General features: G+C 33.7%; 1 protein-coding gene across 1 annotated transcript; it reads right to left on the reverse strand.

Moving 5' to 3' along the window:
• Window positions 1-4,338: 4,338 nt before the first annotated feature.
• On the reverse strand, window positions 4,339-13,596 carry LOC144440181 (ras association domain-containing protein 5-like). Its single transcript, XM_078129475.1, has 6 exons — window positions 13,581-13,596; window positions 12,560-12,661; window positions 10,942-11,109; window positions 9,527-9,653; window positions 6,139-6,254; window positions 4,339-5,374 (listed from the first exon to the last, which is right to left on the reverse strand). Exons 2-6 carry the CDS (start codon window positions 12,560-12,562, stop codon window positions 5,231-5,233), a joined length of 558 nt encoding a protein of 185 aa, XP_077985601.1. The 5' UTR covers window positions 12,563-12,661; window positions 13,581-13,596; the 3' UTR covers window positions 4,339-5,230.
• Window positions 13,597-27,150: the final 13,554 nt, after the last annotated feature.

Below are 27,150 nucleotides of genomic sequence, written 5' to 3' on the forward strand. Positions count from 1 at the left end.
GTTGATGTGGGCGTGTCTTATTTCTTACAGCTAAAAACAGACTGCCAGAAAGATTTTACGATTTCAAAGTTGATCAATTTGCAAGTTTAGGTTGTTTTATTTGATAGCTAACAATACATTTACTGCAGAACATAGCATGATTGTCTTTTATGGAAGTTTCAATAGATGACTGAAAGTAAACAAAACTATTTTCAATCACAATCCTGCTGTGATTATCAGTAAAGTGCTATTATCTAGTAACTTAAGACAACAATCTAAACTTGTTGTTTATCATTTAATGTGTATGTTACTGTGTAACTGGCAATTGAAAATACACACAACGGTTTATGCCAAAATAACGCCGCATTGTCAAAGTTTATGACATCATGCCCAAACAGAATTCGTTCTTTCATTCTAGACAAGTTGGTTGGGCACAAGTAAGTAACCTCAGGTTGTTTGCCCATGATATGAAACCGCAGTTATATTTTTTGCTGAAATTTGCACTCGACAGCTTGCGCAAAAATACCAGGGTTGACACTAGTTTTATTTTTGCTGAAATTTGCGATTTACACTAAAATAAAACTGCGTTGTCAAAAGTTTATTACATCAAGCCCAAACAGAATTTGTGCTTGTGATAGTGCCAAAGTATATCTATGAAGAATTCTCCATGGTGCACCATTTGATATACAATCAAATAAGTGTACTTCCCAATTAATTCTTGCCACAAACAAATAAAGAGAACTACCATATACCAACCACACTAACACCCCCCCCCCCACACACACACACACACACAAAGAAACAGAGCTAGCTAGACCATTGAATGTTTTGTCACCCTTAGAGCTACCGATTCAACACATACATTCTTAATGTACAACTACCATAACTGCACTCACAAGACAGAGCACATTTCTGTTGAAGCAATGAACCTCTTGGTGCCATTAAGAGGCCTGTGGTTTACAATGTTTACCATAAATGATAAAGTCTGTGAATCACTGGTGGGCGTAAATGAAGCCGCATTTATGTTCTCTGGAGTCTATGCGTGAAAATAAGAACCGTATGCGTTGTAATATTGCAGTATGTAGTATTTTGACTACGACCACCTTTATCTGGAAGGTGGAAAGCGATATCTGAATGTCGGCATTCCTCTCAATACGTAATATCACACACACACATAATACAACTAACCATGAATATATTGGAAGACACCATTTATTCATAAAATTATACTTCGCTGTATTTCTTGATAAATATTTAATTTCTTTGTAATAATTAAGTATTTGTGATGATATATGACATTGATGTGAATGCAGTAAATCAGAAACTAAAAACAAAAACCTTTCCTTATTTTCTCACTGAAGTGCATGTTGTATCATTTGTGTATTGGAGAACATAAACTTCCTTTAAAAGATATCCCAAGTGAGCCTAAAATTGGTAAAAATAAATTCTACTCAAACTGTAGCATTAAATGACTACAAAGACAATTGGAAAGAAAAATACCGACTCTAAAACAAGCTAGGTAATTTAAAATAATAACCAAATTATTCTGCATACAACATGTAATTAATAGATTTCTGGTTTACAATTTTGTTTTAAATGGAACTTGGTGCATATGTATTCAACCTGTGTTACTTCTTGTTTTGTGACGTACAGTACTTGAATCTGTCATGAGAAATGTAGGCCAGCTGGAAAAATAGTGATGGTGGTGATCTTTTTAGCAGAAATATTTCACTATTCTGACCATGTCTGAAGTTAAATACTATTGCAATACATGTATACACCATGGCTGTGTATTAGTAAGATGGCTTATCAGCTGATTAACATCTACATTTCATATACATCAAGAATGTGGATGATTAGGAAGAATTTTACCTTCCAAAGCAAATTTATACAACCAGACAAACAACTACACAGCAGAAATATGTTAAATGAAAGAAAATGTTACATAATGTAAACCACATAGTACAAATAGTAGTAATGCATAAAACTATTGTTGATAATAATAAATCCAAATAACACTAACACCAATTTGATAAATTTGTTTGAAAATTGAACACAGCTTGTACATAACCCATCAATTGCCCTATGCCAAGACACACACTTCACAGGTATAACCCATCCATTGCCCTATGCCAAGACACACACTTCATAGTATTACAGGGATAGCATACACATAGTGGAAAATGGTAGAGAGAAAATCTACAAAATAATACTGTTTGGTAACTTTGATGGTAGGATTTTTGCAAAATCAACACACAAAGTTTCATGTTGTGAGGGAAACATTTGTCTTTTTTTTGTATTGAACAAATTTATCACTTCAAGAAATTGTGGAAACAAGAAATATGTACACATATAGGACTGAAAAAAAACCCTTTAAAGTCCTTTTGTTTTTGGCATCAAAAATAAAACAGAACTATGCTCTTTGACAGTGCGAGATTTAGATTTTGATGGGGGGGGGGGGGTTACAAGTTAAGTTAGGACTGCAAGGTTTTGTACCAAAATTAGCATGTAACCTGCATGCAAATCAACAGGTCATGCTTTCCACCAATCAAATTTGAATGTTTGGTTTGCCAGCCAATGGAATGCCTTGTGGGAGTAGTTATTTATTGCATTGCGGCTCAATTTTTCACACCTAATATCGTTTATTTCTCTTCTCAAAAATGAAAACGAGTTGAATAAAGTAAAATGTGGAGCATTATCTATCAAATAAAACTTATGTCTGTTGAATGCAAATGTTGACTTCAAATGTTTTTGACACAAATGCCATCTATCTATATCTACTCTATCTACTATAGTTTAAATGCCCATACGAAAAGAACACGGCCAGTGCTAAGAAACAATTTAATGTTATTTGCTGCCATACTGCTACAAATTACAAACATGTCTTTTGGTTGATGAACAAAAGTTTTAATAGCTGCAAGTTGCTGAGAGCTTTAATAAGAATGCGACAGAATAATGATAGCCTTACCAGAAATAAAAGTACATCTTTATAATATCGTATGTAGATATAAAAATTTGATGTGGCAAGGTACTAACAATGTACATTTTGTATTTGCATAGTAATTATAAGTGTATAAGTATGTGTGTATGCATTGTAGTATGTGCTGTAATCTCTGATGATGTGCAGTATTAGAATACAAGATATCTCTACAGACATACAGCATGCTGACTTTTGCACCAAATTTTCAAATAAGTAATAACATTTTCATATTACTCTTGAGTTTTAATAACAAGAGTGTTCTATAAGTATTGTATTTCATCAACATCTCTATCAAACACTGATGAATGAATCCTACAAATGCCTACCATCTATTTACTTACTGGATGCATTTTCTATGTACAGCTTTTTGTCAAGATTGATTTAAAATATCGGAGGACTTCCTTAAAAAAACATGTCCTTGGGACAAATCTCTTATTAAACAAAGCAAGACAAACATTCAGACACACATGATATGCAGAAAGATACAGAGAAATTTTAGGCTCCTAGTGAACCCTCAGCTCCCAATTTCCATGTAGCACTTGACAATTTGTTTCTGTGTGTCTTAAAACATTACTTATATTTTCACAACTGAATTAAGGAGTCTTTAAATTGTATTCTACACACTAAGAAGCCCTGAGTGGAAGTACACCTATCTTCCTCTTTAAATTTACTATGGCAGTATTTCTTACAAACAACACTGATGGAAATCTTCTCTTAGTCTTAGCTGATGTTAACATGTTGAACTTTGTTTAATAACCCAACAAAAGAGGAACTTTAATTGGAAAGAATCAACCAAACGAGAAACAATGTAGACCATGGTACAAATGCAACATTTCTGTATTTGGTCAATCATTAACATTTTGTCATCAATGATAACATCTGGGATATATAGCACTGAACAGGTGTGTTTATAAGGTGAATACTTTATGCAGTATGTTGAAAAACTTAGATTTCTATGATTTGACTTGTTTCCTGAAAATCACCCTATTGACATCTGTAGTGCTTCATTTCCCTCCATTTACCATGTATGGAAGAACCTGATCTAGTATTTGCATATTGCAGTGTTGTGTAACAGGTGTAAAATGATTGCATTTGCTGAAGCAAATTTGTCTACAATTTTATCAATATAACCACAAAATCATTGATTGAAAAATGATGAATTTGTTGCAATAAACATCACAACATGAAAATTACAATGTGACACAGGAATTTTAATATTAAAATGTAACTATGTAACTCATCTGTAAAGTAATACTGGACCAATCAAATTGCATTAATTTGCATATTGTAACACATGAAAAACAGTTACAAAATCATGTATGTACAGAGGTCAAGGTGCATCTGCTTAATTATGAATATATTAATATAATTAAAGTTTATTAATCAAATTACTAGTATGTATACAGTATGGCCTTTACATACTGCACTGGAGACAAGACATAACATCCAAATAAACAAACAATGGTTACAATAGAAAGTGTAGGATTGATTTGCAATGTTTTGTCAAAAGTATGTAGTCACTGATTATCAAGCTTTTCATCACAAACTAATCACCTGGAATTGGCAAGAATGTAGAACGGTGGACTGAATGTACAGTAGAAACACTTTTTGTTTGAGTTAGGGAGTTAAGGTAGGAATATGAAGAGTTAGACCCCTTAACACAATCTATCATGATACCATAAACTACAGATGCTGTTGCACACTTGGGTGAAATCTACCACAGTCCCCAATTCAGTGTATGAAGATTTTCTTCTAAAAAGATCCTTACTCTGTAAGATACAGTCATTCATGCCATGCTATTATCAGTCATCACTCTGTTTAAGAAGCCTGATAAGGCTGAAAAACATGATGTATCGTACATTCTAAAAAGATCCTTAAATGTATATAAATAACTTAAATTATAAACCAGATTTCTTCTTCTCTATTATCTCTGTTATCAAAATCCTAAAACATTTCTCTCACATACATCATACAGATAAGAAATTTCTGAACACTACCCTGATTGCATTGTATCAGATAAATTAGTATTATGGAGTACAATATTATGAAATGTTCCATACAATGTATATGAACAGAGGTGGTGTGATGCTGCTGTTACGAAATGTTCCATACAGTACATAGCGACGGGGATATTAATGTGATACATACTGTGATGTATGAGTGCACTGTAAGATTCACCAACTGTACAACAACATATCAAGGTATTGTAAACCATTGTTTGCTAATCACCAGCATACCAAGTTTGTCTAACTTTTCATTTTGACACAGTTTCTATCTTTTAACAGCTGCCATTGCTTCTTTTAGTTTTTCTTGGTAGATTGCGTATTTCTTCTTCACCTGGGTTAAATGGTCCTCTTCCTCTTTATCAAGTATCTTTAAGAAATTTCTCAGTTCTGGCAGAGAGAAGGCTTCCCACTGTTGAGAGTGTAAAATAAATACTGAATACAGTAGATGATTCAAAATACCGTTAAACTCTATTGCTCTTTCAGTTGACACAAAAGCCAAAATAAAATCTGATATCTATGGCACTCTTGTATGATTCTATGAATAGCATGTGAAGTGATTGTGAAACAAAAGTTTTTGACATGTGTACGTTGAGGGCGCTAGATATCGAAATTGCATGATTGATCTGTTCTCGTAGTGAAACAACCCACACTTATACATTTTCATGGACAAATACAGAAGACATGAAATACAGCAAACTGAACGTTGTCCTTATTTTATTGATCAGATTGATACCCTCCCCTCCAAACTACAGAAATTGAGAATGAATTACATGGTATATCATGTCCTTCAACAAGAACTACAAGGCAAAGCACTAGTCCACACATCCCACCTGAACTGTCATTCAACAAAACATATTACCAATATGTACTTTATCCCAGATCGATCCGAGAATGGAACCCTACTACCCTCAACTGTTCGTGCTGCCAAGGATGTCAACTCTTTCAAAACACTTCTACTACAAGTAAACTTGTGCAGAGCACGTCAAAAACAATTGTAAACACATCACATCACATCACTCCAGTACTACACTGACCTGTGCATGATAACTGCAATGTGTTTTGCACAGTATCAAGCAGAAGTAGGAGTAAAAGAACTGTTAGTAATAATTAACTGACAATGTGCCCCCTTCAATGTCATTCAATCATTTTCAGTTTTGAAGCCATTATACTCACCACTATATTACCAGTTTCATTTTCTTGAAGTACAAACGTCTTTGATGGACAGTTAGGACCCCACAGTAAATGAAGATACAACGGTCTTTCATAGTCAGAAAGTCTTCGAATCACAACTGGAAAAAAATACAGGGAGAATTATATGTTAAAATCATCCCTTCAAACATAAAATGGTGAATAAAAATGGTTATTATTCTGCACTCATTTGGCAAAATTTACTCAGTGCTAATCTGAATTCATAGAAACAAATCCAAAGAACAGAAGTCCACACAATCACATTTACATTATAAAAATTGTAAATATGGCATAACTTTATTTCTTGTAGGGATTCCATGCTATTTAAGAAAATGTGTTTATGTTTTTTTTTATATTCCAATTGAAAGAAAATGATGAAAGAAATATTTAGCTCTTGAAATTTTCAAAATCTGATATTGTGAAGCAGTTTGTTATTGTTTTGATGGAAGTCGCAATAGAAAAATAAAGTATTATTATCATTATTATTATTATTATGTATACATATAGTAAAGGGTGCACTGTAATCATAAGCCATTGACTGTACAAGAGTTTCAAAACTCAATGAATTCTTGGCATCTGCAGGCATTATTACCTCTTGCTAGAGGGTCACAAAACAAGATTGACTTATTTTCATTCATGCCTATAGTAATGCATATGTAGTGCATGGAGCAGATGTCATGATGTTGACCAAGTAATCTGATGAATATTTAATGACATACCTAATCTAAGTATAAAATTTCTATTTCAGGAATATTATTGAGAATGAACATAATGAGTTTTAGCTTATCGTCAACTGGTGTATGGATTCACAATCATATATCTCTCCCTCTTGAGATGGCAGACGATTGCCCAAATCCCCCAACAACTTGACTCAAAGCTAAATTCTTGGCACCTGCGGTGAACACTGAACCTATGAGGGATGGCCCTCACTGGACTTCTTGGGAGACAAGTGTTTATATGCTTAAAGAACTATCCAGTATAAATAAAGATTTTTTTAAATGTATTTATTCATTTAAATGAGTTTAAAACTGGTAGATGTTTTTTCTACAATCATTGTTTAGTGATCTGTAAACAGAAGTCCACCACTTCAAAACAAACATCTCTTCGTGGGACTTCAAAAACACCCAGCAAACGTTGTACAACAAGATATATACTAAATACCACAAGTACAACTATCTGCCTATCAATAAAAAAATGTAATCTAAAATTTACTTTGAACATCTAGCTTATGATCTAGCTGTATGTCACGCCATGGTGTACCTAAAAAGTCTGCTAGCTCACATTGGTATGATAAACATGTGTTTCACATGTGTTCATGTTATCAGTTGTATTATCTCTGCCACATTTTACCATACAATACCAGGTCAGTTTAATATTCACAATCGTTCATCTCATCAAGTGTTAACCGTGTCATGTATACGGTTTTCAATATTTGATCTATGTGTTTCAGTAAAACCATGCAAATAGAACCCTGACATAAATCAGACAAGCCTAAGACCACATGGTGTATGCTACCTAGACTACATAACCTGTAGCAAATCTGTATCTAGGATTGTTGGAAAACTAATTTGGGAGGAACAATCTTGCTAGTCATCTGGTCAAAATTATACATTCCAATGCTATCTCTCAGATTGTACACTAGGTGAATGGTTACATCATACTGTGGTACTAGTATTGTATCAAGAATTTCTAGAAGTGTATTTCTAAGAAATTATCTAATGCAATCAGTAAATAAAGATATTTAAAGGTTTTGACCTAGTCCAATCTGGTGACATTCTATCCAGGTATTTCTATACTACATTGTATAGTAAAGTAGACTACAACCTAGTATGGATGTTGTCAACGTGGTATCAAATCAACCCCCCCCCCCCCCCCCCCCCCCCCAGATCTTGAGAGATTCAATGAAGGATAGTACTAGACTAGGTATAACTTGTCTCAAATTGAGTTATTAAGACAGGTCGTGGCCAATGTCACCAGCAAACCTTGAGTCTAGCTTGTCTACTACATAAACATCAAGTCAATATTAGATCAAACACAAATACTAAATATAATACTTTGGGTTTTATCAACTCCCAGAAATATCCACGTGTTGTCTATGAAACCCTGACATACAAGTGTACGTGGGGGTTAACTCAGAGATTTGCCAATCTGATAACATACTAGCTTCATGGAATCGTATCTCTTTGTCTGGGTTAACTTGCGGTGACTGACAGTTTCATTTCATACATACCAATGAAAAGGACAATATATAGATTTCAATAATTTACAATCTGACATTAGACTGTTCAGTTTACTTTTTAAATACATGTAGCTGTGAGTGGAATAAATTCATTTATTTTTGTAACTGTCTGAAACTAAGAAGCCTAGACAGCTCTAATAGAATTAAAGTTCATTACAGGTCACTAAATTTTTTCCTGCATCAACTTTAAAACAGCTGATGGCATGGATTTCAGACTGGCTGAATGGGATGGGTATTATTTAGTCTACATTATTGACAGCTGTGTGTGTAAGAATTCAACTAATATTGAGTTTCTGTTTGAAACAATGTTCCTAGAAGTCTAGAGATGAGTTGAGAATCTACTATGGCCATCTTACTGACAGCTACTTGTATGAGGATTATTTTATAGATCTTTGAATCTATTTTTCTAACATTTATTGTAGGTAATTCGCATTGATCAGTGCCACATGTGTGTATGTATGTATGTATGTATGTATGTGTGTGTGTATGTGTGTGTGTGTGTGTGTGTGTATGTATGTATGTGTGTGTGTCTGTGTATGTGTATGTGTGTGTATGTGTAAGTGTGTGTGTGTATGTGTGTGTATGTGTGTCTGTGTGTGTGTCTGTGTGTATGTGTGTATGTATGTGTATGTGTGTGTATGTGTATGTGTGTGTATGTGTGTGTGTGTATGTGTGTATGTGTGTGTGGGGGGGGTCTGGAGGGTATATGTAGTATGAGAGGTGGCAACAACAAATTAATAATTGGACTAATAATTCAGATCTATTTTTCTACAGTTGACAGAAAACAATTCTTTGGACAATGTGAGTCTGTTAAGAAATGGAAAAATACTATTCTAAATAATGGGGGGGGGGGGGGTTATTTCATGTACTGTGAGAATGAAAATAGAGTTCAGAGGCAAATAGTAATGCAGGATGGCCTATTTTTTGCCACTTATAAAAGACATGGTAATTCTATATAAGGTATCTGTTCCTCAACCCCATGCAATACTATCATCATACATGTACGTATTCTCTTTTTCCTTTGATGAGTAAAACAATATTTGAATAGTGACTGGTATGAACACAGCTCTACTCTATTCGATTAGATTAATCTTGCAATCCATCATTAGGTGATGATGAATACAATTAACTTACTGTTTTCATTTTCCGTTTCATTTTTTTCAAAGAGAGCAAATTTCCTTGGATTATCTGTGACTTTGAATTTATTAAGTAGTGCTATGATGACTTCATGTGCTGTAGTATCACTGGTAATGTGTAGAGCCTGGAGAAAAGAACAAACACAAGAGCGGACACTCATTTGTCTTGTTATACAAACTGCCAGATAATATGCATGATACGCTTGTCTTTTATTTCATATCCTTGGCATCATGCCAGTCATTTTCCATTTTTCAATCTAAAATGACGATTTTCAAATATTTGCCATTAAATTTTCTAAAATTTTGATAAAGACCTGTTGAAAACATATAATTACTGATTTCTGTCACAAAACTGGATGACGAAATGATGAAAATTTCAGAAATTCTGTCAAATTTTTGTGTTAAACTTTTGGAGGGAAATTTTGAGGTGAAAGGTCACTGTTTGAATTACAAGATAAACATCTGATGCATACTATGTAACATTATGTCATTAATCAAGATGAGCACTATATTAGCTGACCTGTAGTACACCCTGTAACTTGTTCAACTTTATCCCAATGACATACAAATGTATTCACAAAACAATCTGACCACTCTACACGTGCACACTGTACAAATAACATTCAACCAAAAATGAAACAAGATTAAATCAGAAATTTAGATAAGTCTATCTTTTTTGGTATCAGACAGGAATAATTCTCAGTGGCTGAGCTGAATTTCATATCTTCACAGAGTTTTCGCATGAATTTGAGATTTTATATTGCAATACATAATACATATAAAAATCGCTTGTGCATAAATGATGAATGCATACATTTTGAGTTATACTAAATATTAGTAATGATTTAACTTTTTGGTGTGTTGTCTTTCTTAATTTCATTCACACGCACTACATCAATGTCACAATAAACTGAAGAACAGATTTTCCAAATTTTCAGTTTCAACACATGGTGTGGCTTGAATGTAGTTTAATTACTGGAGGTATATATGTGTGTGTGTGTATTTGTATACTATGTATGTATGTATGTATGTATGTATGTATGTATGTATGTATGTATGTATGTATGTATGTATGTATGTATGTGTGTGTGTGTTTGTGTGTATGTGTGTGTGTGCGTGTGTGTGTCCTTGTGTGTATGCCTAAGCATTTGCATTTGTGTATATCTGCATTGTGTGCATGTGCATGCATATCATTTGCATATGTACATGTGAGTAAATATGTATGTGTATTATGTGTGTGTGTATGTATGTGTATTGTGTGTGTGTGTGTGTGTGTGTGTGTGTGTATGTATGTGTAGTGTGTGTGTGTGTGTGTGTGTGTGTGTGTGTGTGTGTGTGTGTGTGTGTGTGTGTGTGTGTGTATTTTGATATGCATTATGCTATTAAATAATTATCAATATATGAAATTTTTACCTTGACTGTGCCCTTAGGCAAGAAGAATGAAGTCTTGGCTCTTTCATGTTGGCTGATATCTGTCACACCAAATATTGATGCTGGTCTGCTGCCAGCCAGTACATTGATAGGTCTACTCAGATTCATATGAACTCTGATGAACCCTCGAAATACTTCACCATTTACATCCTACAGAAAGGTATTGAACAACCAAATATAACAAACACAACCAGAAATGGTTGATTGTAAATCCAAACTTGTCAATAGAAACGTAATTATTAGATAAATTAAATATATTTCTTTTTCATGGTCTACAGCTTAAAACATCAAGACTTTGTGATATTTGACACTATATACTGTTTTGAACAGATTCCAAGAATATCCCTTCCTCCATCCGCCAACCTCATTTAACATTTTGCAATAATCTGACATGTCAGTACATTGAAATTATGAAAGTATGGCAATATTTCAATTTTGTCTGGTAAATTTTCATGATTTCTGCTTGTTTTGATAATTATTCACATAATCATATCTTTATTATATACAAAGAAAAAATATGACACGAAAACTAAAATTGGATTTTGTTTCCAGCTATGGCTTTCTACTTATATTTTTCTACTAACTTTAATTACATATCTTAACTGTCTACAGTGTATTATACAGAATTACACTAGGTAATTATAATATACATATCCATATAGAGATTACATATCTGAAGTTCCTCCCCAGCTTTACACAGCATGCATGTCCTGGTACAGTGTTACAATTAGCTATATACAAGCTAGCCTGGAATATTGAATCAACATTGGTGGCCAAAACTGAGACATGTAACTATATCCTCAATGTTATCAGACTGAGCTGTCACAAATACCCTGTATCTATGGCAACCATACTTGGTCACGTAACACAGGTATGATATCAGCCAGACTAAAGATAACGCAGCTTTTTAGTTAAATTATTATTTATGTAAAGCCTAGCGTATAAGTTATACAAATACACCGATCTGTGGTACACTGATATCTGCTACTATTACATGGGGTCAACAGAGGTCAAATGTACACACGGGTCAAGACGAAAACCAGACCTAGCTCTAATTTATCCTTGAGGCTACTGTGTCAATATTAGCTTAACTACAAAGAAAGGTTAATAGCATCACAGACATAAACGGATATTGTACATTTGGCTGGGATATTACATTTAATGAAGGGGGATGGTGATACACAGCCCAGGGATAAAAGGAAGAAGGGGATTATGGGATTATATGGCAAATTGCAAAGGATTAAAGGAAGATTTATGGATTAATCTATCTATTTTGCACTCAGACTGCATGTCTAGCATTTTGGTTAATCAGAATTTAATCAAATTTCAGCTTTCTCGGGTTACATTTTTCACACATACAAAGAATGTACCAATACCTTGAATTGGATTGACACAATTTGTACTAAACTTAATAATAAATTTGTTTTCAACAATTCTCGTTGAGTCTGTTTTCAGTAACTCAAAATTTACAGACAGCAAATATGGTTTGAAAAATGATTTGTTTTTACAAAGGTTTCTCAGAATCATTTTGTTTCTATAAAAGCTATGAATTCCAAGTCATGCCAGGAAAACATCACAATAACACACATATTTTCCTTACCATTGTCAGAATAAGTCCATTGGACTCTGAATTAAAAACATCTATCTTTTTTCTCAACTCCTCTTTGGTGAGCTGACCAGGCTTCAGATTCTCATCTGATGACTATAAATATAATAATTATGGTAAATGACAGGGAGCGGTCTATTTTGGGGTAATTAATGACCAGTGATAGATAAACTACTAAAATGATAATAATTTGTCCTTCATTAAGTACCCATTTGTGATATATGGTAATGAGATGTGGGTAGCTGTCCACTGATGTGATGATTTCCAATTTCCAGGTGATTTCCCATGATGGCATGTGGTGACCTTTGACCCTTGATGAATGAAGGAGCGTGTCCCATTCTATTTATGGCAACTATAGGTAAAAGCAAGGTTAATGAAAGATCAAGTAACTATATTCCCAGTAATTGACACACTGGATCAGGTCTGAAAAAGATACTGATCAATGGATAGCTGGTAAAATCACATGATCTTTGAGTCTCAGTTTACAATCAAATCCCCCTTTTACAAGAAACAACATACATCTCACAAAGTTAGGTGGATTCTAAGATATAAATATAACCATGATCTTCACATCTGTGCTGGAAATTGCTTGGCATGAAATGTACAACGTTAGAAATTCTTTACTTTTCAGCATCATTGCAATACATTAATTCATAACAATGTCATCAATTTTGCCCTATTGTGTTTTTTTGGAGTGCACAGTAATCTACTGTATCTGTTTTGGTTTTACACGTCACTATTGCACACACTATACCAAAAATTAAAAACAATAAACTAATGTTCAATTCTGTCTTATACATTCTATTTGTCACTGAGATTGCATCTGTGCATAAATTTATTGATAATTACTCATTTGAATGAAATGCGATGCCAGATGTATGTGTACAAATACATGTATAATATAATATATATAAGTTATAAGTTGTTTTGTAGTTCGTTTGTTGTTTGGACATATGCAGAACTAAAATATGAAATTATTCATAAGGGCATTATATACTATCATCTTAATACCTACCTTTGTATTTGTTAGTACTGTATTTTCTGGTGATGTTTTTACCTCCGTTGCCTTACTAGCTTCTACTTGCGTACAATCTAAATTCACATACTGTGCACATTTACGATGACATGTATATTTACAATCTGTAAAGAAATACACAACTTTAGGTAAGAAATTAGGAAAGGAAACTTTTGACATAAATTTGATTATAAAATCCAAAATTCTCTCTAGTTCTCCTCATGATTTCTGGACTAAGCCAGCAAAATTAGAGAGAGGATGGGGGGGGGGGGGGGGGGGGGTAACTTTAAATATCCCCAGTATACAAATATTTCCCAAATTAGGATTTGCAGAAAAACGTTAATGAGACAAGACAAGATATTGACAAAGTTAATCCAGTTTTGTTCAAATTTAAAGTTTTTTTGTATGTCAAACAAATACAGCCCCCCCCCCCCCCCGACTCTGGTAGAAAGTGGTTTTTAACAACATGGTCTGAAATGCACTCTGAATATGACTTGCAAAACTAACATCTGGTTAGATTGATTTCTATTATGCTGTTGTCTGACAACACACATGTAAACATGCCATCAATGTCATGATGATACACCTCATATCAAAACAACATGCTTAGAAACTAAAAAGATATAAAACATTCCATTGTTCAATATCCTTGAAAACAAGGTACTTATGATTCTAACTTTGAATAACTACTGACAAATATTACATCCAGAAATACCAATATCTGACTGAGACAAACTTGTTAGTAACATGAGACAAAGCATTATTTTAGAAATAAATGTATTGATATCTTAGGTATTTAGAATGATTCAGGATGAAAAGTATTTTTTCAGCATTTCTAATTAAGTTTGTGCTTTGTGATTAGTAAATAGACTTTAGGAATTTAGTGTAAGTTCATTTGTATTTGTTCTTTTCATTTGACTTACCCTTTAACCCCCCCCCCCCCCTTCCCCCATCATGATTAAAATATCAGGCATCATTGAAAAATATACTTCAGTCTAATTTTGTAGTAAATTGTACATAGATTTTTAATCAAGTCCTAATCAAAGTTTATAACCTTGCCCTTTTATGATGTGAATTTTCCTGGTATCACATACAAGAATCTTGACATGGTGAAAGTTTGGAACATCTTTTAAGTTGAAAAGGTCATATGTTATGAACTTTATAACACTGAATCCATACCGTGCATTCATTCACTGTGAACACAATGTTGGAGTGATGCCAGACACTAATGTTGGTAGCTCACACAACTACAGATACAACAATGTGTTTTGTACTCACTTTATACAAGGAGTTGTTTACCACAGTGATAGAGACATAGTGATACATAGGTGTGAATGTGTTGACAGTAAATAAGAACACACTACTGTTACTTAATACAGAAGTAGGTCGCCCCTTTCAACTTGTTAATTAATACAGAAGTAGGTCACCCTTTTTAATTTGTTAATTAATACAGAAGTAGGTCGCCCCTCTCAACTTGTTAATTAATACAGAAGTAGGTCGCATTTCTCAACTTTGTTACTTGATTTCCCAGTATGTATAATGACAACTCTGGTAGACATTTCTTTTCATAGATAATATTCTACTGAAAAGTTTCCAAGCAATTATGATCACACTTGAATTTGAACAGATAACTTGCAAACTTCCATAATTCAACTGTGCTAGTAAAATGAAAGCCTGGATACACTCAATATCTCTGTACGATATTTATATGCTTTTAACGTTGTGAGGTTAAATTTACATGATTAATTTTTAACAATAGGTATTTTATGTTGTCACCTTCTAAGCTAAAGCCTTCTTCATTCTTCACAACATCAACAATAAAATCCTTTCAGAAAAACTATCGAACCTCTACAAATCTGTTACCCAACCTAACGTAACATCTTGTGTGAGACATATAATAAACCCAGTAGTATATATATACAAGTACATTATTCAGTAAAGGAGAACTGTCTGTATATTTCTTCCCAGTACTAAAACAATGTTGTTCAAGAAAAAATGGAAAAATTCTCAAAATATCATTTATTTTTATCTGCATTTAATAACTTCAAGAAAAATGACAATCATTTTATCACATTTTCATATTCCAAAAATATATTAATACTAAATTAAAATTTCATATCACATTTCTTAATTCCTAGAACCCCCCACCCCACCTACCCACCCACCCACCCACCCACCCACCCAAACACACAATTTTTATATTTCATTTTGTAAATTCCAAAAACTCTTGTGTTGTATCACAGTACACACTGGCACACTGGAAACATTTAGCAGGGAATACAGTCTGTTTTTATTTTATGAATAATTTTAGAACATTACAATGTCCACACTAAACTCCATTGAAAAACAATGACCGATTCAAATTTCTAGTGAAATTTTTTTCTTTTCATTTTTACTGAACTGTTACAATTATAAGAATAAGTATACATGTGTGTCAACATACAATACCTAATTGTCTAATTGTAGCGTTCCATTTTAATCAAAGTTTCACAACACAAGAACCATTTTGATGTTTCTATTTCCAACTGAGTTCTGTGTAATATAAGGATGTATCATAAAAACTTGCAAGGTAATATCCGGCTTTAACGTAAATATAGTACTTGTAATATCTAACTATATATATGGTCTACAGATGTGTTGGCTTCAGATTGATCAATTATTAATAGAATTTCTTCATGCCATAAATAAAGTATTCTAGTTATTATTATACTATATATAGAACACAAAATGAACATTAGGATTCAAATAATGCAACAATAATGTAATATAGATAGATCAGGTAACTGATACACAGATATCAAAAAGCTATATTTGAGTATTACGTTAAGGTGGTAATATAATAATAACACTATACAAATTATGCTGTGGGCAGGAATATTATTAATGCCTTATACATTTAGAAACAGGTTGATTCACAAGCTGGCTGAACTATTATACTATGTGATATGATTTACTATGTTTGCAATATCATAAAATGTTACAATTTTACTTTCAATTTACTAATGGTTTTCAACAAAGGAAAGCACAGCTTTAAATTTTCATAAAATACATTGTACAGTATGTCCATGGTTGTACTACACACAATGGGGTACACTATGTACATGGATGTTTGATACAGTATGTCCACGGTCATACTACATACATAGCATGGTCACAAGGATGAGTATATGTTTATTTAAAAGAAACATTTGCCACAAAACAATTATAATAAAGTGTAAATATATAAAGTACAACAGTGTAAAATTTCCTAGGATTAACATCTATAAAGGGTATAATACCCTTGTAAAATTGCAACAGTAAAAAATTTCATTAAAAAACCCCACAGAAATATACAAGATGTTGATAAACAAACTTGATGAGAAACGTCAAAGACAGGAGACTAGGGAATAAACCAAAACATAATATGGAAATCGCTTGTTGGTCGGACCTATCACCTTTTTACTTTATTTGAGTATTTGATGAAATTTAGAAATATGCCCAGCTTGCAAGTGACTCCTAGCTAGACTATATTGTGGGCTAGGAATAGGAATCACTTGTTGGTCGGACCTATCACCTTTATACTTTATTTTAGAATTAGATGAAATTTAGAAATATGCCCAGCTTGCAAGTGACTCCTAGCTAGACTATATTGTGGGCTAGGAATAGGAATCACTTGCTGGTCGGACCTATCACCTTTATACTTTATTTTAGAATTAGATGAAATTTAGAAATATGCCCAGCTTGCAAGTGACTCCGAGCTAGGCTATGTTGTGGGCTAGGAATAGGAATCACTTGCTGGTCGGACCTATCACCTTTATACTTTATTTTAGAATTAGATGAAATTTAGAAATATGCCCAGCTTGCAAGTGATTCCTAGCTAGACTGTATTGTGGGTTAGGAATAGGAATCACTTGTTGGTTGGACCTATCACCTTTATACTTTATTTTAGAATTTGATGAAATTTAGAAATATGCCCAGCTTGCAAGTGACTCCTAGCTAGGCTATATTGTGGGCTATAGCTAATTCAGGAATCAAAAGAAAAGGTAAACAGATACAACCCCCACTGTACTAGAAACAAGTCTACAACTTTGTGGGTTATCTTAATACTACACAATATTGATATATTTTGATAATTTTATTAGTCTTGTGGATTTACAGATTCTAAAATAATCTAAGCCCTGTCCCTATCCTAAGTGGAATGTCGAATTGGTTTGAAATTCAATTGAAGTCGGTGCTCCTGCCCCCAAAAATGTAATGTCAAAATAACTTGGTTCAAAATTGATGCAAAACCAAAAGTGAATCAACTCAATACTAGTGCTTGGTTTTGTGGTGGGACACACAATTTTAAATCAATAACCGAATTGATTCAGCTAGTAGGGGCAGGACAGGGCTTTTATATACTTCAAGCAGCTATTTTAAAAGTCACTAATTGTTTTATAGTGGCTATAAAACAAATTAACCTGGACTATTTATTACTCTTCTAAAGGCAGAACAAACACAAAAATATTCCACAAATTTTTACCATATGTAAAGTGAAGTGAAAATAGAATAAAAACTGAGCTCATTACGTCAGCAAACGTGAATTAAGGTGAACGTCAGCAGACGTGAATTAAGGTGAGGAACTTCTCTAGAACACAAACACTTTTGTGACCTTGCTGTATAGACACTGTACAGACCATAACCAAGTCGTTAGCAAACAATGAAAAACATTCAAGTAGTTTTACAATGTTATAAATCATATACCCTGATGGCACACTGTGACAAACATACATTTTATAAAGGTAATTACTATTTAGTCCCAGTAGGTATTTATTTTAATGATTATTCGTATACATAATTTATACTTTCATTGACAGTTTTAGATTACTTACTGAACCACTAATGTACAGCAAAGCTAGCTGTTTACGACTGAATTTCATGGCTAGGAAAACTAATCACTTATAGCTGTCTTTTTTAGTTTTTTGGTTTCAACATGACTGAACATGTAAGTGTTAACATAGACTTAGTACTGGGTTGGCAGCTATCATTATATTGTGTATTGCATATCAGCTGATACAGGATAGATAATCAAAACTGAGATAATTTTTAAGTGTAGCACTTAAGACCAAAATGTGTGTGGTAACAAAGTGGTATTTCTAATGGAAAGTTATTTATCAAAGGCCTATCCTGGTTTAGGATTAGGTGTGAAAAACAGTTGTCTGGCAAAGCTATAGAAAAAGTTGGCAGAGAACAAAAGAAAGGGCTCATGTATTTATCCTTATAGCTCCACTAATAATAGTCTAGAATTCTAAACTGGTACAGTGTATTATGTATTAAAGACTTCATTACACTTCTCCAGTCTAGTCAAGATGGTTGTTTGAACACAGAAATCTGTGCTCCCCCCCAACCGTGTTCATATAAACAGGTTGATGTCGTTGCGTCCCCATGTGATTTTAGTTTAAACAGACTGGAGGTGGAGTCCTGGTTGGACATTTGCATATTAATAATGCAGTCCTAGAAACGTTAGAAAGGTAAAAAACCTGTCAGTTTGTGATGGATTACATGGACATGCACCCTTCACGCTTCATTCACCACAGGGGAGCACCACAATTTAACACCTTTTGCAACTGTCTTGACTAGACTGGAGAAGTGTAATGAAGTTTTTGATACGTAATACACTGTACCAGTTTAGAATTCTAGACTACAATGATAAGCAATGACTGATCAGGACTGAAACACAGCCCTTTACGAGTAATTAAAATTATACTTTTTACTTGTATCTGTACTACAATGTATTGAAAATTCATTGTATCGATGATTGAAGCACCATTTGAGATGTATATCTAACATTTTTCGCTTTGAATTAGAATGAACCAACCTGTTGATGAATTTCACTTCCGGACAGTTTTACATGTAATTGTGAAAGACTTAAGTTCAATTCATAAAACAGGGTACACCATCTTGCCTCTTTGCAATTCTGAGAATTGAGTTAATTTTACAAGTTTAGTCAAGGAAACCATTAATTTTGAGACTTCACTGTGAACAAATTGTGATATCTGGGGAATATTACATATTGCAAATTCATTGTGGAAAAACACAGCCTCTACAGTACTTTACTTCTGTTTGACAAGTAAAATGAAATTGATTTGTTTTGTTAAATTTTGACTCAGAAGGTAATGGTCAGGGTCAAATATAAAGATAAGTACTATCACTAGTATCAGAAAGGTCATATCAGCAGAAAGATAACATCTCTAGTAGACATTTTGCATATGTCCCATAAGATACCTTTGTGCCAGGTTTGAAAGGAATTTGACATTGCATGTTTCAGAAATGATATATTACAAACTGGCGCGTGGACACATGGAACCCACTCAATTGTAGTAGTTCCTTTAGTGAACTAATAAAACTATCACAATCTATAGCAACACACCGCAAGACATAATCCTAGACACCAAAATAGGCTGTCCCCTGGAAATGCACCAGGATAGTTCATACCGATTCATCATCAGACAGTGTGGTTTCTAGACAAGATGATAAATCTGTTCTTTTGTATGGTTTTAATATATGTCACATTACAATCTGCTACACAAATATGTTTACCCACAGGGTGTACGATATTACCAGTACAAAAAAGTTTCAAAACACGGTCACTTCATTTGGAGCAAGCGCAGCTTTTCAATTTGATTTCATAATCTGTAGAATATTTACAAGGACTTCCTTTATTTCTTAACATTAGACATTAATCTGATTTTATACCTTATAAAACACTTTGGAATTGTTGAGTCAAAATAAATTATTGTAAAATCATACTTCTGTCTGTTAGTTTAGATATTGTTTGTTTATTTACATACAATAATTCATTGAGCAGTAACAATAGTGAACAGTAGTAAAATTTGGCCATGAGGCAAATGAAAGAAATGAGATATGTCTGGAATGCTATAAATCAGATGATCATGTCTTAACATTCCAATCAACACAAAACACGACGTTGTTGATACTTTATCACAACCCCACCCCCTTTTACTTTAGTTCAAAAACTAAAGATTTAGAGAAAAAAAAACCCACATTATTTCAAGTGTTACCATTTTGGAAATTGTTATCAAATACTATTTTTATCAGTACTTGAGTTGAATTTATACTCCAACTAATGGCTGTAGTTAGTTCTTCAATGAATCTTAGAGTTTATCATACTTCAATTTCTCAAAATTTTCACAGGTAGGTTGGACACCATATGGTCTAGATACCATCCATGGATTTGAATCTCAAGTGAGGAGAGATTTGAAGTAATGGATAGCACCTAGACTATGGAAGCCACAATGAAGTATCCAATACCTTGAGGCCATACATGTATCTCATCCCAAAAAGTCATGTTTTGAGCTGAGGAGGAAAACGGAGACTATTGTTTTGTTCACCTGTTCGCCAGGCTTGATCGAGACACACCTTTTCCATGTCTGCTTGACTATTTTCTGTTTGCTTTCATAAGTTTCATCCCCTTCACATGACAAGCATTCCCCCAATTCTGTGTAGTTATTTATGGCAGCTATGTCCTGCACTTATTGGGAGCTCAGTAACTGACTATATAAATAGCAGGTACAACAGTAATAATACAGCTTTATGGCTCAGTCTCATCGTAAACCATGGTAAGGTTACAGCTGGAAACTCATAACTAGATCTGTTTATTTTTTTTTACAATTTATTCTGTCTGTATAAAATAGATTCAGGATTTATCATGAACATTATAGTAAATAATAATAATAAATAATATGATAACAAATTAATTGACCGAGAATGAATAATGAGGGATTATTATTATTTTCGTTTCCAATTCCAGATAATTTTACAATAATTCATAAATTGTCACGTCGTCACAAAATGAAGTCAATCCTTGTACTAATAAATTAATTAACATACTATCATATCTAATTATCATATCTATTAGCAATGATTAGCAATTATAGCAGGCAAATTAGTTTCACTGCTTTCATTAACATGCACTGACACATAGGATCTCTCTATCACCACATGCACTATTTGTTTAACATACCAGACAATGAATAATCCATGGTCATCCTAGCTTGGTATTTAAATTAGACCACTACAGTGGTTTGTAATTGTGAGCTGAGCTTACACTGTCCTGCTGTATCAAATTATGTCATGTTATGTTAGATTCTAATTCTGATATGAACCAACTATGCTTTAGCTGCACCTAATTTAGTAATTTCATTTTGAACAATTCCACTGTCCTGATATATTAAATTATGTTATGGTATGTTGAATTCATTTCCAATAGTTCCACAACTGTGCTTCAATATAAATACTTGATCAATAATTCTCATATAAAGCAATTTTACTGTCATGGCATATTGCTGGTGTGACAGATTTTACTGGCTGCTCAATTCATTTGTGCTCTGTTAAAAATACTTTGTCAAAGACTTACAATTTGAACAATTATATTACATTATGTCATATGTTGGATTCTAATTGGCTCCACAATTCTCGGTACCTGAAACAGAATATTACTGCCTCGGCACATCATGAAAATAACAAACATTTGATTTCTTGGTCGACACCATAACTTCTGCTTCATGCGCTACTCATCCATTACTATAGGCACACATGAGAACACAGTCGACGTTCTTGTTCTAGTTTGACCCACAAGCATAAGGTAAACAGCTATTGTAGGTACCCAGAATTGTGCTCTAGTATATAATCACTTAGGAAAAAACACTTCTACATTTATATAGTAAACAATATCCTGGTTTAGCTGATGAAATTTCTTGAATTTTATTTTTATCGTTATACTTTTATCATGTGGTTATTTACTGTATATCTCTTTGATCGTATTACCCTATATATAAAAAGTCGAATATCAACAACATGCTGGAGGCTGGAGCAGATGTTCAATTTCTTGTGTCATTTTTGCTGTATTACCTTAAATAACTGTATTGTAATTCCAGGAAGGAAAGTGAACCTTTACTTCAGGATACCATATCTATCTGAATATCCATACAATATCCATAATGATTAAAGTTACATTACACACATGTACAAAACAAACTACATTAACTTCTATTATAAAATATAGAGGAAGAAAGTTATGAGGGCTAAATTGTTATGGATCAAACAATTGCCTTGGAAAACGTGTTGGAAAATATGTTTTTCACGCTGTAATGCTCTATATGTGGGTATTTCCTGGTATTGATGGCATACAGAAAGATTTATTTGGAATCTTTGTAATGGGGTAAGTGGAGTCTTAGGCGACGATATTTTATTCTGTGTGAGGATAGTATGAGGTCTTGACTAGTACTGGTGCAGGGTGCGTATTACATATCATTAGTGCAGAGATAGTGAGTAAGTGCAGGTAAGTGAATGAATGAATGAATGAATGAATGAAGAATTGAATGAAGTGATTGATTGATTGATTGATTGATTGATTGATTGAGAATGAGTGAGTGAGTGAGTGAGTGAGTGAGTGAGTGAGTGAGTGAGTGTGAGTGAGTGAGTGTGTGAGTCTGTAATTGATTGAAGAAAGTATGGGAGGATCATTAAAGTGCACAGCTAGTTATTAGTTAGTTGAATGAGTTTATGAGTGAGTGGATGAGGAAGCTAAGGAGGGGGGGAAACAACAGCAAACATATTATAATTTGGGAAAACGATGACCATACAACAACTGACCCACTTTTCATCAATTGACCCAATCATTCAAATTTATGTGTGAGTGTTTATCTATTTAGCACATCATAGTGTACTTGTCACCTTAACCTGTCATTAAAGTAGTCAATAGATCTTCACTCCCTGTTAGAGAATTTCAACAAATGATATACCATCCAAAAGAATGTAAAAAGACCCCCGACAATGCAGTCTCTACTACTGTCATACATATTTGTGGGTGGATTATAGCACATAATACCACTGACCTAAATAATTTATCTATATATACCTTTAACACCCTTTCCAAATTGAAAAGTTTAAAATTAAGTTGTTATAGGGATCACAACGAAGAGAAAACTACAAATGGCCACCAATGCTGAAGACAGCAGTAAGGAGACCATCTTTTGCCTTTAACAACATCTACTGGGTATCGGGTTTACAATTTATAGTATTTTTATCTTTCTACGGTCACACTGATTTGCTGGGCAGTGTATCAGTGAAACTGAAATATGTGTGGATTAAAGTTCAGTCACCTAAACTGTCTGACATATTTGTACTTACACTCAAAAAGTAGATATCACTTTCATACTCCCCCACTAAATGAGATCAGAATTATCTAGAAGTACAACTAATGTTTATTACAATTACTTACAGAAGGAACTTGTTCAAATTTTAGAAATTTAATCTACTCATCTTGACTTACAAAAAAGCTTCTGTTTTATGAAAATTGATATCCTTTTTATTATAACATTTCATTCCATGTAACGCTGGTGACCAAGAGAAGGAACTTTCAAAGTGCTGAATACGTGGAAAATCTACAATGGGTTGGTGTATGTAAAGCCTACTGTCTGTAAACATGCCCGGTAGTTACAAAAAATAACACAATTTTATAGAGCTTTACCAAATCTTCACAACCAACTTTATACTTGACTTGTAGCCTGAGGGCTTGAATTAAGTTATACACAAAATCTGGTGACTTCAATTTTACCAAACTGGTTAACAATGTTTACATTGGTTAACCTTTGTTGTTGTGATCATCTACCACATTCTCACCTATAACACCATAACAAAAAATATCCTAGTCTTTTTTTAAAAAAAAAAAAAATATTTGGACATATCCCCTCAATTCTAGAATTCGAAGTCTTCTTTCATTAGTATAAAATATTACTCAACAGTGTTTCAATGGCATTATAGTGTTATGTTTTTGTTTGACTTTAATCTGTAAGCTTAGAGTATCAAATGTTTGTTATATAACTTTATTCATATTATTCATGACAATAAATATTGTTATATTTGCCTATAAACATACCAACTATTTTATAATAAATGCCAATAAATGAGGTATTTAATAAAACAGGTTCTGAAAAAAACAAATATAGATCTCTCTACGTATGCAAATAATTATATCGACTGACGTTCCATTCACTGTCATTGGGTTTTTTATTTCCATTGTCAATAGTATTTATTTGAATTATTTCAAATTGTCAACCCGAGCTGAGGATTAAATGTAGTACTATGCCAATGATGGAATGTAACAACTGTCACATCTTAGTACTATGGGTTTGCTATCAACGTCGGCACTTTGAACTTTTATAATTGCATACTTACATTTGCACCTGAAGCTATGTTTATAAACTCCCCATATAAAATCGCCACACTTGTCGCACCAAGTTGGGTTTATGAGTGACAATGTCTGAAAATTGTGGCCCCGTCCAGAAGCAACAACGTCAGCTGGAATGTTTTCTGCTTCTTTAACTTTGACGGGAGATTCAGATTCTGAACTGGGGGTCAAGGCTGTCGCAGCCCCATTGGCGTTGGAATTTATCTCATAAAATCGCGATCGGTTGTACTTGGGTACGTGTGACTTTGGTTTGCTTTTTCCGAACAATCCACTGAAACCGCCGAACAGTCCCTGTTTTTCAGGCGTGCGGTCCGATGGTTTCTTTTTCGCATCGTCAGTCCAAGATCCCCTAACCGCCATCTTGCAGCTTGATTTTCTTTAACGTACTGCAATTGAAAACCTCCCAAGCTGGGTCACAACGTGCACCTCAGATTTTTCCGTCGGACTCTAATATTTATACACACTATATGCTGCATGCAGTGGATGGACGACACGCCAAGTCTCGAAGTCAAAACCGCCGTTCGAAGTAGCTGGACGTCGCGGTTAAAGTTACGAAATTTTTGTACTTCAGTCTTCAAGCATCAACTCGCTTCAATGCTCACACGACTGTTTTCCACATTTTAAACCTAAATATGTATGGTTGACGGTGAGAAGTGTATCATATTTCGAGTTTGTTTCGTACGCATACCCGTACCACCTATGAGGAAGGAACAGGTGAACGGCAATATGCAGAAGCTTTGAATCTGCGCAGTAGCCAACTTGTCAAAGTCCGATGAAAAAATAACATTGAGGTCACCTGACTTTTAAGTGAGCTGGAAAGCTCCGCCCAACTTTTACCATCATGTGATTGACGCATAATCTGCACACCTCAGGTAGTTAAAAAACAAACAACAACGCTAGACTAGTAAATGCGAGGTACATGTGCAGCCGCAGGTTGACTTTGAGTCGAAGGCGAAGTGGATGAAGTCATATAGACGTATATTGAAAATATACCCAAATGATATGAAGGGGGGGGGGGGGCACAACTATGACAACACCAGACCACTTGAATGAATCTACAACATTCTAAAAAGCAGAGCTAAAAAGCATAATTTTTCTATTTTTCTAAAACATGTAGACCTATACTTTGTTTGGTTTACTGGTCTGAAACATAATTATAATGAACTGAGTAAACCACAGTAAAAGGAAAAGCTATAGACATGTTTAAATTATTCATATGAAATTCAATGGGAAGGGAGAGCTTCCATGACAACAATAATGTTTTTATTAATCTATGCAATAAAGAAAAGCATATTAAGTTTGTCTTGATGAACATCAATAAATTATGAATTAAAGAACCCTTTACGGTTTCTCAACAACCTGTGAAGTCCAGTAAGGTAATTTAATTGTTGCCTTCATATTTTCACTTTCTTTGGGATGAAATATTCAACACATCCATTTTTTCTGTACATCTATTTGAAATTACTCAGTGATGTTCTCTGATGTGTTGATTTGATCACATACTCATAGACTTGAGACTGTAATATGATGATGATGATGATGATGATGATGATGATGATGATGATGATGATGATGATGATGATGATGATGATGATGAGGCTAAGTGGTGAGGACAAGAGATGAGCAGAGTATTCAGAAACCCTTTATAGTCGAGTTTTGTTGAAATTAACCAGTTTGATTTTTCTATGCTTCTATATTTTTATGAGGTACTTAATGTTTGCTGGTTACATTTACTGTTCTTTTTTAATCAATTCCGTGTGAAATGTGACCATACATCAATTATTTGACAACGCATCAATTGACAATGATGATCAATTCAAGTTACAAAGGTTGTAACTGGAGCAATATTTTTTCATCAATAGAGTCACTGAAAACTGTTGAAATTACTTTTGAAAAGACATTGTATCTGTTAATGGTGGTCGTTTTTATCTGTATAGTCAAGCAAGACGTTGAAATCTTGTATGGATTATTTGAATTTCAACACCATGTTATTTTGAAAGCAAGCAAGGTAATCACATGAACATAGCTATATAATATTTACATCTCAAACAAGTTGGATTTTAATACAATGTCACATGCTATGCCCAACCATGGGTGCCTTTAATTTTGGGAGTTGATGCAATATTATTTTTTACCATGTAAATGCACATATGCATGTCTGAATAAATCTTAAGAGCATCAACTACTAAGCATCAGTGCATAGGGAACTCATGCTCAGTTAGTTTTGTTTAGAAAACAAACAAAAAACAACAACAAGCACATTAATAAATAAATAAATAAATACTGACAAACATCAACGAGAGTAAATCACAAATCAGTATTTGGAATTGTGACTATTTT

This window comes from Glandiceps talaboti, chromosome 1, assembly GCF_964340395.1.
Source record: "Glandiceps talaboti chromosome 1, keGlaTala1.1, whole genome shotgun sequence".
NCBI classification, from domain to species: Eukaryota; Metazoa; Hemichordata; class Enteropneusta; family Spengelidae; genus Glandiceps; species Glandiceps talaboti.